Source organism: Arabidopsis thaliana (genome assembly GCF_000001735.4).
Source record: "Arabidopsis thaliana chromosome 1 sequence".
NCBI lineage: Eukaryota > Viridiplantae > Streptophyta > Magnoliopsida > Brassicales > Brassicaceae > Arabidopsis > Arabidopsis thaliana.
Genome location: NC_003070.9, coordinates 18,049,367 through 18,061,335, shown reverse-complemented (window position 1 = coordinate 18,061,335; position 11,969 = coordinate 18,049,367). Strand labels below are relative to the sequence as shown.

Genomic DNA, 11,969 nt, shown 5'->3' with positions numbered 1-11,969 from the left:
ATCCTTTATAAAGTCTCTTTATCCTCCTCCTCGAGCTTTAGGGTTTTTTTCAGCGGAGATTAGCTTCAGTATCCATTGGCGGATTAGCCTCAGGTGCGTTTTGTTTCGTTCTCTTCTGTTATATTCTCTTGGATCTTAATTTCAGAGATGGGTTTCTTTGTTTGTTCTCTATTTGTTGTATTTCGCGGTAAAATTTAATGTTTGATTGTTGCATTGATCTGTGATATGATGAACTTTTCAGTAAAGTTACTTTCTTTTGGTCTGGGTTGTGATCAATGCTAGATGCTTATTAAGTGTTTTGTGTGTGTTGAGCTTAAAGTATCATTTTTGTTGATTATTGAAATGTTTTTGATCCAGAGTGCTCTGATCAAGGTTTTGGAGGTTGCATTTGAGTGAGGAGATGTTTTCGGCTCAGCATAAGATTCATAAGGAGAAGGGTGTGGAACTTTCTGAATTGGATGAGCAAGTTGCTCAGGTTTGATCTTTATTTAGGTTTTACTTAGAATTGGTTAAAGTTTTAGACTTTCTGATATCTCTGTTTGCTTTGTTAGGCTTTCTTTGATTTGGAGAACACCAATCAAGAATTGAAAAGTGAGCTGAAGGATTTATACGTCAACTCGGCTGTGTGAGTGATTTATCTTTTGTTTATGATTAGATGGTTTCGTCTACATTGTGTTGTTGTTACATCTAGGAAAAAGATAACAACTGAGAAAATTCAATCTCTTTCCGTTTTTGTAGTCAAGTTGATATCTCTGGAGGACGCAAGGCAATTGTTGTCAATGTTCCTTACAGACTGAGAAAAGCTTACCGGAAAATCCATGTTAGGCTTGTTCGTGAACTTGAGAAGAAGTTCAGTGGAAAGGTGAGTTTTTCTTACCTTTTCATGTTCCTATTGGTGTTCTGTTAAGTTTCTCGACTTGCATTGGTTTGATTGATGGATTGATGCTACTTTAGTTTTCTTAAGAATGAAGTTATGTTCCATTGGGTTATATTGAGAATGTAAATAAGCTTTCTGTGTTTCAATTACCGGTTTTAGAGTCACTGTGCAATTGGTTAGCTTCTTAGTGTTATCTTTGTCTCTCTTCCCTGTGCTTAGGATGTGATCCTCATTGCTACAAGGAGGATTGTGAGGCCGCCAAAGAAGGGTTCAGCGGCAAAGAGACCACGCAACCGTACTCTGACCTCAGTCCATGAAGCTATTCTTGATGATGTGGTCTTACCTGCAGAGATTGTTGGGAAGCGCACAAGGTACAGACTCGACGGTACCAAAATCATGAAGGTAAGTCAAAATTCGAAGATTATTACCATACAGGAAGATGTAATTTTTTGTTTATCTAATAAATGGGATTTGTGTGGTTGAAGGTCTTCTTGGACCCAAAGGAAAGGAACAACACAGAGTACAAGGTTGAGGCTTTCTCTGCGGTTTACAAGAAGCTCACTGGCAAAGATGTCGTCTTTGAGTTTCCCATCACTGAAGCCTAAGAGATGAAATGAGACGTAGAGAATCTGTTATGATCTCAGATATTTTAATCTTCTTTTTCGTCTACTTTCTTTAATGTGGCAAGACATTGGTTTTACTTCTGAAAATCTGTACAATGGTCGAGTTTTCTCAAAAGTTTTGAGAAACTTTTTGATGTTGGTGTTTTTAAGTTCTGCGTTATAAGTTCTTAACTAACGAATGTCTTATGTGGTCGAAACCGTCTAGCATCTGCTTAATGCTTGTGCATTCTCTAGTATATTCTTGTAGACCTGACGGAGTTTTGTAGAAGCATCAGTAATTTTCAATGCACAAAGCAAACCTTGACTTGAGGAACAAACAACAATTGAAAAAAAAACAAAGACTTGTTTTGTAAAGACATGGTCAGTTCAGGTATCTTAAAACACAAGACAAGAGACGAGATATAGTTTTGTAGAGCGAGTACCCAGTTACAAACTAAAACTCAAAAGTAAGTTCGATAAACCAAAGTTCTAAAGATCAAAATAAATTGACGTGATGCAGTTCTTGAGATGTTCACCAGGACGGGTAAATTCATCATCCTTTTCATAGCTGACATTCGCCGCACGTAAAGTGTCGAGAATGACTACCTTTGGAACCTGGTATGGCACATTGATTGGCTTCAAAAACTCCTCATTCATCATCTTTTCACCGTCTGCAACAATTTGATGAAGCTTTCTAATAGCCTCTTCTTCCGTAACTCCGTATTGCTTCTTATAACAGTTGATCGAGTTCGTGACATATCCTCTCCTCATGTCATCCTAATCATGTCACTTGTTAAGTTTCATTATGAAAGAACAACGTCATATGATTATCGAAAAATTAACTAAAAATGGGAAAATCTTCCCTACCTCATAGCCAAAGATATCATTCAACAATCGGACTTTTGTAATTACTCCTCTAACGAGTTTGTCTCTAGATTTCAACCACTCATAAGCTTCCGGCTTGCAGACATTTTCCATACCCATCAAAATACCTGCGAAGGTAAAAGATATAGCGAGCTCGAGTCCAGCAACATCTAGGTACTCATCAAAGCTAGGCAAGTGACCCGCTTTTACCCATTTAGCGACTTGAAGGTTGATCCTCAACGATCTCTTGCACTGCAATAACGGCTCAAAAGTGTAAACATTTACTATATAGTGACCTACTACTATATATGATCGTAAAAAAAAAATCATTGAGTTTTGCTATTAGTTCTCTTCTCCAACCTTTCTTTCAAACTCTTGGAAGGTATTGAATACAAATTTAACTACAGATTTCAAATAATCTGGTAGTCCATCCATGGCATGATCATCGGGATCCCACCTACATTATTAATATTTATGGACGTATGGTCATCATCAATTTTTATAAAATATCATATTTACGTTGAGAAATTTAAAAATGATCTAGTGTTTGTATTATTTTTGTTAATTCTCTTTTCATGAAACATGACATTAATTCATGTCTCTACTACTATACATTACATATTTACTGAATCGATACTAAAAATTGCTAATAAAATTTGAGGGTTATATGAACAATTGAAAAGCATCTTTTTAATTTTAAAAAAATGTTTATCTAAACAAAGTGGCATTTTCCTCATTTTAAATATCCAACCTAATTTCTCATTTTAAAATTTTCATTTTATTTACCATTATCCCATGTTTTATTCTTAGCAATATGTTTAAAGAATTTTTATGAAGTGTTATTAACTAAATAACACCAAATTCTAACTTTTTTTGTTTGAAATTACATTTTTTTTTTGTCACCCACACATTAATTAAAAATATACTACGTACATGATTGTTTAAGAAAAAAAGTTTACAAAAGAAACTTCGGAAAAACAAATTCCGTGAAATTTCAAAAGAGTTATGTACAAGTGGAAGAATGGAAATAAATTAAAGATGTAAAAAAGTAGCCCATTTTTTTTTAATAGTTCTCATTCTGAACCATCGCGGAGAGGTTTCTTAATTAAAATTCTAAACCAAATTCTAAATTTACTAACAGTTTTAGGATTTTCTTTAGTGTTTCCAATTATCCTGATATTAAAATTTTATAGCTATAATCCTTGAAGGTAATTAAATAATTAAAAATTACCTACAGAAATCAGTGTTGCTGTTATCACCATAGAGAAAAAAAGTTCATTAAATTTTTTACTATCTCTATATGTAAAATTTAATTTATAAGTGACTTCCTTCATTTATGTATATAAATGAATACTAATCTGTAAATTTTAGCAATTAAGCATCTGAAAACGTACTCTACAAAAAATAGTATGTTTTTCAAAAATCATTAAATGTAGCTAATTAAGTGCGATCACCGTTTTTTGTTGTTTAAATGCTACACTAATTAGCTAGTGTTTGTTACCTTTCGATGGTATCTGCGAGGCTTTCAACCTCACCAAGAGAAGCATACCTGTCACACGTATCATCTATAAATATTTGAACCGTAAAAATCTTACTCAAAAAGATCCTCGCACGTGCGTATTTTGGTTCGAAGCATGTTAGTGACGCGAAGTGACATTCAACGAGTCTGTCTCTGAAGTAAGGTGGCAACTTAGATTTAAAGTCTTGGTCCTTATACCATCTTGCATCCAAACAATAGAACTATGTCAAGCTTCCAAAAGGTAGATACAAGAATAAATACTAGTAATTATTCAAGAGTTTGATTACATACTTTGAAAGGATTTTGAGCTCTTGAAGGTAATGTAGCTGCAGGAATTTGAAATTAAGCTTGGCAAACTTGAGTAGCGTCTTGTCGCAATCTTCTTCTTCTTCGTAGAACTGGATATATTTCATTGCGACTATTATCTCCATGTTCTTATGTTGCGGTTGATCCAAAGCTTTTCGTATACGCCTTGAGAGATTAATTTTGCAAGTCCCACTTGCAGCTAACGACTCCATGTAAGTCAATGTGAAGCTCAAGGCTTCATCCAATATATAATCGGTCGTTGTTCCCATGTGAGCAGCTTCATACAAGCTCAGGATACCCTTAGCATCTTTAGCTAGACATTCCTTAAATTTTCCATTGTCTCCTTTGAATCTCCTAAAAACATCTATTGACCAAAATGAATAACCTTTGTTATACATACCAATCAAATAATAGCATACATTATACAGTTGTACGTATATCGTCTCATTATTGTAGTTTCTATCAAATAATTTCTTAAAACATATTTTTGATGTGGAATTATTATTACTATTATTTGAAGAATTAAAGCACCGAATATATAGACATATTTCAAAACTTTATGATAGTTTTTCCTTTTGTTCAGAGATGTACTACGAGAGGTAGGTAGATCCAGGAAATGGGATCAATTATACTATATATTTTTAAAATTATATGTTTTCTTTTTTATCACGAGAAGACACCGAAGGGATTTGTGTGATAGAGATGCTTTTACACTCATTTAAATTTATATAATTTTAATATGAAAGCTATTTCATTTTGATTATTTTACCTAAATTTGGTTACGATTTCTTCAAATATTCTTATATAATACATCACATTTATATAGAAACATTTAACGAACTTTTTACTTCAAGTTTGAAAATATTTTAAATATTTTATGAGCTTTTAGATATTTCATTTTTTTTGTAGATACTCTACGTCCTATATCCATGAGCTAATGGATCCGGATCCGAATAAGGATATTTAAGTACTAGATATTGAGATGCGGTCAACCTCTATCTGCTACCTAGCTAATTGCATATACTATTAGTTTAGTGTAGTTTATACATAGATAGTATGATCTCACTATAAGACCATCTCTATCGAGAGTATTTCAATAGAGTTTTTCAGTATTAAAATGATTAAAATAATAAAAAGGAAAAAGAGAAAATGTATTAAATTTCTCACTTGAAAAACTATGAGATACTCTGTACATGCAATCATGACATTTCTCTCCTTTCAATTGGTTTAATTTTTTCACTAAAATAAAAATTTAATCATATAATAAAATTATAGTAAAATATTAATATTTTTTTGTTTGAGAAACTATTTGGGTTTCTTGTTGATGAAGATGCTCTAAAATCCTTACCCGAAGAAACGTTGTGACCATATGTCCTGAAAACTCAGAAGATGATGGAAACTGTGCACAAATCATCTTCACTAGCCATCATCTCCTCTATCTTTTGAAGACCATCTTCTAGACTTTCCTTGATCTCATCCTCGAAATGATATGCGAGACCAAGACTCACAAGCAAATATAGAAAAAGGATTTTCTTCTTGCTCGACTCAGAAGATATCAACATGTCCCTTACTTTTGGCTTTAGTGCCTCTATCTCTCTCTCAAGCGCATCCATTTCCTTCAAAATAAAAAAGGTATAAGCATGAATTCATATCCTCTATATAACGGCAAGAGACAGAGACTTACTGAGAGATCAACATGAGCAGAGAGGAATTGATGACCCCATTCAGAAGGACCCAAATTTTTGAATTCGCGATTATTTTCTTCACCGTCAAAAGCCAAAGGATGAGTAGTGGCCTTCAAAGGATCAAGATGTGCATGCTTTCCGGGAAATGACGTCAGCGGAAAGCGAGAGAGTTTAAATGCCGGAAATGCATTGGTCTGAGAATGAATAGAGAGTTTAGATCCAAGTTTTAGTCCAAAAACTCTTATGGCTTCCATGTTCACCGCCAATGGTATGGAACTAAACTCCAGGTTTCTCCACCAAATTTATACTAGAGCAATGACTTCACAGAGAAACACGTTTTATTTACTTTTTTTGTTTAGTTGGTAGATCTCTGATTTGAACTTCGTTTTTAATCTGTTCTTTAAGTTTAATAATATATAGTACTTAGATTAGGTTTTAAATTCACGCTACACATAGATAGTTTTGATATATTTTTGTAAAAATATACATACGATTGATTATAATTTGTAAAATTCTTAATCTAAATACACCATCTTAAAAATTATAAAAAATCAATAGTGTTAAACAATAAAATATAATCAAAAAGAATCATACATCAATTTTATGTTTTCTTATTCAATTGGCTGTCAACACCTATGTCTTCGTATTTCTCTTCACGCTTCATTGTTTATTACTTTTCATATTCCTTCTTGTCATCATAATTATCAATTTTTTTGGCCGTTGTTATCATTACTTTCATCGTTCGCTTCTTCGTTATAGTCTTCATCTTCATCTTTCTTATTATCTTTCTCACTTTCTTCCGAATCCTCTCCATATTATTCTATGTAAAATATTCTTTATTATATAGCTGAAAACAGAGAAAGAAATTTAAACTTACAAACCTTAACCAAACATAGTTCAATAAGACCTTAACCAAACATAGTTCAATAAGCTTATGAATTAACTACTAAACGACTTAATCTTTTAGTTCCCATCTCCCGAATTGTCTACCAAATTTCAGATTATTCCGAGTACGTTGGATGTTTATATGTTGTCTCCACATATTTGGCCAGATATGAAACTTAAAAAAAAAATCTTCTCGAACTTGTTGCATAAGTTGTTTCGGTAGTCTATATCCCACCAGATATGAAACTTAAAAAAAATCTTCTTGAACTTGTTGCAAAAGTTGTTTAAATCTATATCCCACCATTCAACTTTATAACAGTAATACAGACACCTTGTCATGAAGACTACTATGGCTACTGCTTTTAAGCACAAAAACCTTGGTCCAGTGAAATATTTTCTTGGATTTGAAATAGCTCGTAACAAGACTGGAATTTTAGTTTGCCAACGAAAATACACTTTGGATCTGTTGGAAAGTGTAGGTCTACTGGCTCCAAACCAGTAGCTACACCAATGGACTCTGATATACTGTTACATGTAGAAAGTGAAGATATATTATCAGATGCAACTGTTTACAGAGCTCTCATTGGCAAGCTTTTATATCTTACCATCACCACGACAGACATTACATATGCAATGCACACACTGAGTCAATTTCTTTCTCAACCAAGAATTCATCATCTTGATGATGCTCATTGTAGAGTCAGATAAGGAGATCCGAGTCGTGGTCTCTTTTATTATACTAACTCTGAAATTCGATTACATGTTTTCTCAGATGCAGATTGGGGAACTTGTCAGGATACAAGGCGCTTTGTTAAAGGTTTCTGTGTGTTTTTTTGGTACTTCTTTGATTTCATGGAAATCACGGAAACAACAAACAGCTCCTTGCAATAATGTTGAGTCGGAGTACATAGCATTGGCAGATACAACTTGTGAATTACTTTGGACCAGTCAACTTTTGAGAGATCTTCATGTTAAGGTTATTGGTCCTACTAATCTATTTTTTGACAGCACAGCTGCAATTCAGATTGCTTCAAATTCAATCTTTCATGAACAAGCATATTGAGATTGACTGCCACATAGTTCGAGATTGATTACGAACTGGATTTCTGAACCTGATGCATGTCACTACTGATAACCAGCTAGTTGACTTGTTTATTAAGGCTCTTCCTTCCAAAAAGTTCAAGATGCTCATGTCTCGATATGTTTTTTCAAGTCTTTTTCTTCCTTCTTGAATAATTCGAATTGAGGGAAGGGTATTAGAGTATAGTGTATAGTTCATATACATATACAATATAGTTTAATATTTGTAATCTTATTTAGTATATAAACTGTAAATCATTTTTATCCTTTAATGAGAAATAACAAACTTTACCATCTTTCTCTACATCTAATAATCATTGTTTTTGGAGACATGGGCAAGGTAGGAATTGATTACAAACCACTGATACCAAACTCATAGAACGATAACGTGTGGATAAAATATCCAGTTTTTAGAATATCTGTCAACAAAAAAAAAAGAAAAAAAAACAACAACTACAAATTCGTTGAACTTTCAAAGACTGCTCATAGTTATGGGAAACAAGTGTTTCCTCTCTCTTTTTTTTTTCCTTTAGGTAAATTCCTCAAAGATCAACGTACATAGACGTGATGTAGTTCTTCAGATTACCATTGAGTCGGGTAAATCCATCTTCATTGTCGTAGCAAATGTTAATTGCACGTAAAGTGTCGAGGACTGCTTTTAGAACCTGATGTGGCACATTGATTGGCTTCAAAAACTCCTCATTCATCATCTTATCACCGTCCGCAACCATTTGATGAAGCTTTCTAAAGGCTTCTTCTTCGGTAACTCCATATTGCTTCTTATAACAGTTGATCGAGTTCGTGACATATCCTCTCCTCATGTCATCCTAATCATGTCACATGTTAAGTTTGATTATCAAATAACAACAAATATATGATTATCGAAAAAATAAATAAAAGTGGGAATACATTTCCCCTACCTTATAGCCAAACAAATCATTCACCAGTCGTGCTTTTGTAGACATTGCTCTTACGAGTTTGTCTCTAAATATCAACCACTCATAAGCTTCTTTCTTGTTGATATTTTCCATGCCCAACAAAATACCTGCCACGGTAAAATATACGGCGATCTCGACTCCAGCGACATCTAGGTACTCATCAAAGCTAGGCAAGTGACCCGTTACTGCCCATTTGGCAAGTTGAAGGTTGCTTCTCATCATTCTCTTGCACTGTAATGGCGCAAAAGTGTGAACATTACTACTACAATTACTATGTTTCTCCAAAAAATCATTTAAGGTTGGTTAATATTGAATAATTTGACTTCTCACATCTTCAATTGTAGCTTTCAAGCTGTAAGATCCTCCTGATTCTGACGACACTTCTCTTTCAAACTCTTGGAAGGTATGAAATATAAATTTGGCCACAGATTTTAAATAATCCGGTAGTCCCTCCATGGCATGATCATTGTGATCCCATCTACATTATCAATACGTATATTCATCATCAATTTTTATTTTATGTAAATTTAGGCTCTGATATTATTCATCCACCCTTTTTTTAATGCGGACTCCAGCTAATTTGATAAGGTATGTACCTTTCGATGGTTGCAGCGAGGCTTTCGACCTCACGAAGAGAAGCATATCTGTCACACGTATCATCTAGAATTATTTGAATAGTGTAAATCATAGTCAGAATAATCCTCACACGTGAGTATTTCGGATTGATGTATGCTAGCGTAGCGAGGTGCAGTTCCACGATTCTGTCTCTGTAGTAAGGTGGCAACTTGGATTCAAAGTCTTGTTCCTTGTACCATCTTGCATCCAAACGTGAAAAACATGTCAAGCTCCAAAATGTGGATATATCAAACATGCATGTAAAGTATTGCATGAGGAGATTATAGCTACATACTTTGTAAGAAGTTTGAGTTCTTGAAGGTAATGTAGCTGTAGGAATTTGAGGTTAAGCATGGAAAACTCGAGTATAGTCTTATCGCAATCTTCTTCTTGTTCGTAGAACCGGATATATTCCTTTGCGACTAATATCTCCACGTTCTTGTTCTGCAAAAGACCCAATGCATTTCGTATACGCCTCACGAGATTAGGTTTGCATGTCCCATTTGCAGCTAACGACTCCAAGTAACTCAATGTGAAGCTCAAGGCTTCATCCAATATATAATCGGTTGTCGTCCCCATGTGAGCAGCTTCATACAAGCTTAGGATACCCTTAGCATCGGTGGCAAGACATTCCTTAAACTTTCCATTGTGTCCTTTAAATCTGTTAAAAATATCTATTGACCAAAATGATAATAACCTTTTGTTATATATACGAATCTAGTTATAACTTATAAGACTGTCAAAATTAAAAAAAAAGACTTGTGTACGAAAGACTTGTGTACGAACATCGATCATGCTCACAAGCAGGACTCTCTCATGTTTTTTTACATCATATCCAAATATTCTTTTAAACGTTTTTTTTTTCCTAAGAAGGTAAATAGTAACCTTGTATTATTTTCTATATTGAACAATGAAAAAAGTTTAGGAGTTACAACTTTGTTTTTTATGCGTTAATTTCATAATAAATAAATTTGAGGACCTCATATAATTTGTTTTCCCCTCAAACCTAGTATAATTATATAGATATATTGAAAAGAGACTTTAGTATAGTATTTTATTTTCAATCACGGACGATCGTTGGAGGAAGTGAGATTACACTCGCTTTTTTGTTTATGCCAACACTTACACTCACTTAAATTATATATATATATATTTTTGTATGAATAACATATAGTTTCTTTTCATATGTAAGGCTTTTTCATTTGATTATTTTAACTAAATTGGTTAAAGTTTCTTTAAATATTCTTAGAAAATCTCCAAGAGATACTCTATAACTTAAAATACATAAGCAACTTCAAAATTTCGTAATTTAGTCATTGTTTTTTTGTTATATTTTACTAACACCAAATAAAAATACTTTTGGAGTGAAATAATGATTATCCGGGATCTAAATCTGTTTTAATCTATTTTGAAAAATTATATGGATCCATCTCCGGACAATAAAATTTTGGATCCATCGATCTAAACCGGATCCATGTGATCACAAACCTAGTTAGAAATCCTTACCAGAAGAAATGTTGTGACCATATGTCCTGAAAACCCAGAAGATGATGGAAACTGTGTACAAATCATTTTCACCGTCCATCATCTCCACCATCTCTTGGGAACAACCTTTGACACTCTCCTCGATCTCATCCTCGAAATGATGAGCGAGACCAAGACTCACAAGCAAATATATCAAAAACAAATTCTTCTTGTTCGACTTCATTCCTTTGAAAGACATGAACATGTCCCTCACTTTCGGCTTTAGTGCCTCAATCTCTCTCTCAAGCGCATCCATTTCCTTATAAAAAAGGTATTCATCTTAAAAAAAGAAACATGCATGAGTTCATATCCTCTATATAATGGCAAGAGACAGAGACTTACTGAGAGATCAACATGAGCAAAAAGGAATTGATTGCCCCATTCAGAAGGACCCAACTTTTCGAATTTGCGATTATTTTCTTTGTCACCAGACGCCAGAGGAATAGTAGTGGCCTTCAAAAGAACAAGATGTGCATGCTTACCGGGAAATGACGTTAGCGGAAAGCGAGAGAGTTTGCATGCCGGAAATGCAGTGGTGTGAGAACGAATAGAGAGTCTAGATCCAAGTTTTGGTCCAAAAACTCTTATGGCTTCCATGTTCACCACCAATGATAATATATGGAGATCCAGGTTTCACCACAAATTTATATAGTAGACACAATGTTTTCCATCGTCAGATGAAAACAATAATAATTCTAACTTATATTTTATTATATTTAAGCTTTAGTTGGTAATATGCAACATATTTTTTCATTTTGCAAAGACACTTTGCAACAATTATTACTTCTTCATACGACCCATTTACATTACGATCACTTGCATTAATATCCCACTGACAACAGTTACAGGCATCCTGTTTCATTTTTAGTTTTTTAGTTTTTTTTATTATTATTAATTAATTAATTTATTTATTTATAAATAATGCCTAAGAGATGAAATGAAACTTAGAGAATCTTTTGTGATCTCAGTTATTTAAGTTCTTCATTTTTTTTGGTTTACTTGTAAATGTGTCAAGACATTCATCTTTCTTCTGAAAATGTGTACAATCTTAAAATTTTCTTGGTAATTTTTGAG

General features: G+C 33.5%; 3 protein-coding genes and 1 pseudogene across 5 annotated transcripts; 2 read left to right on the top strand and 2 right to left on the bottom strand.

Moving 5' to 3' along the window:
- The first annotated feature begins 33 nt into the window (after window positions 1-33).
- AT1G48830 (Ribosomal protein S7e family protein) lies at window positions 34-1,886 on the top strand. Of its 2 annotated transcripts, none has more exons than NM_103777.4 (6): window positions 34-93; window positions 358-475; window positions 552-625; window positions 739-862; window positions 1,097-1,279; window positions 1,363-1,886. In NM_103777.4, the coding sequence occupies exons 2-6, from the start codon at window positions 401-403 to the stop codon at window positions 1,480-1,482; spliced, it is 576 nt and encodes a 191-aa protein (NP_175314.1). In that variant the 5' UTR covers window positions 34-93; window positions 358-400; the 3' UTR covers window positions 1,483-1,886. The 2 variants fall into 2 exon arrangements, with proteins under 2 accessions (NP_175314.1, NP_849786.1); NM_179455.3 differs by having other exon boundaries at window positions 79-93; window positions 373-475; window positions 1,363-1,807.
- On the bottom strand, window positions 1,815-6,107 carry AT1G48820 (Terpenoid cyclases/Protein prenyltransferases superfamily protein; the record flags this gene model as incomplete). The annotated part of the gene is made up of 7 exons (NM_103776.2): window positions 1,815-2,256; window positions 2,347-2,595; window positions 2,704-2,800; window positions 3,845-4,063; window positions 4,154-4,522; window positions 5,576-5,784; window positions 5,853-6,107. 7 exons carry the CDS (start codon window positions 6,105-6,107, stop codon window positions 1,969-1,971), a joined length of 1,686 nt encoding a protein of 561 aa, NP_175313.1. The 3' UTR covers window positions 1,815-1,968.
- An 869-nt stretch (window positions 6,108-6,976) lies between these two features.
- Window positions 6,977-7,967, top strand: AT1G48810 (annotated as a pseudogene; the record flags this gene model as incomplete). The annotated part of the gene is made up of 1 exon: window positions 6,977-7,967.
- A 216-nt stretch (window positions 7,968-8,183) lies between these two features.
- On the bottom strand, window positions 8,184-11,526 carry AT1G48800 (Terpenoid cyclases/Protein prenyltransferases superfamily protein). The gene is made up of 7 exons (NM_103775.2): window positions 11,238-11,526; window positions 10,878-11,154; window positions 9,667-10,045; window positions 9,353-9,571; window positions 9,087-9,234; window positions 8,739-8,987; window positions 8,184-8,645 (listed from the first exon to the last, which is right to left on the bottom strand). The coding sequence occupies exons 1-7, from the start codon at window positions 11,490-11,492 to the stop codon at window positions 8,361-8,363; spliced, it is 1,812 nt and encodes a 603-aa protein (NP_175312.1). The 5' UTR covers window positions 11,493-11,526; the 3' UTR covers window positions 8,184-8,360.
- Window positions 11,527-11,969: the final 443 nt, after the last annotated feature.

Bases quoted from the DNA above. Each gene is read 5' to 3' on its own strand.
- AT1G48830 (NM_103777.4), top strand. From the start codon at position 401: ATGTTTTCGGCTCAGCATAAGATTCATAAGGAGAAGGGTGTGGAACTT. The intron at 476-551 runs GTTTGATCTTTA...TTGCTTTGTTAG, and splicing joins TGGATGAGCAAGTTGCTCAG to GCTTTCTTTGATTTGGAGAA. The intron at 626-738 runs GTGAGTGATTTA...CCGTTTTTGTAG, and splicing joins TTATACGTCAACTCGGCTGT to TCAAGTTGATATCTCTGGAG.
- AT1G48800 (NM_103775.2), bottom strand. From the start codon at position 11,492: ATGGAAGCCATAAGAGTTTTTGGACCAAAACTTGGATCTAGACTCTCT. The intron at 11,155-11,237 runs GTAAGTCTCTGT...CTTTTTTATAAG, and splicing joins TTGCTCATGTTGATCTCTCA to GAAATGGATGCGCTTGAGAG. The intron at 8,646-8,738 runs GTAGGGGAAATG...TGACATGATTAG, and splicing joins ATGATTTGTTTGGCTATAAG to GATGACATGAGGAGAGGATA.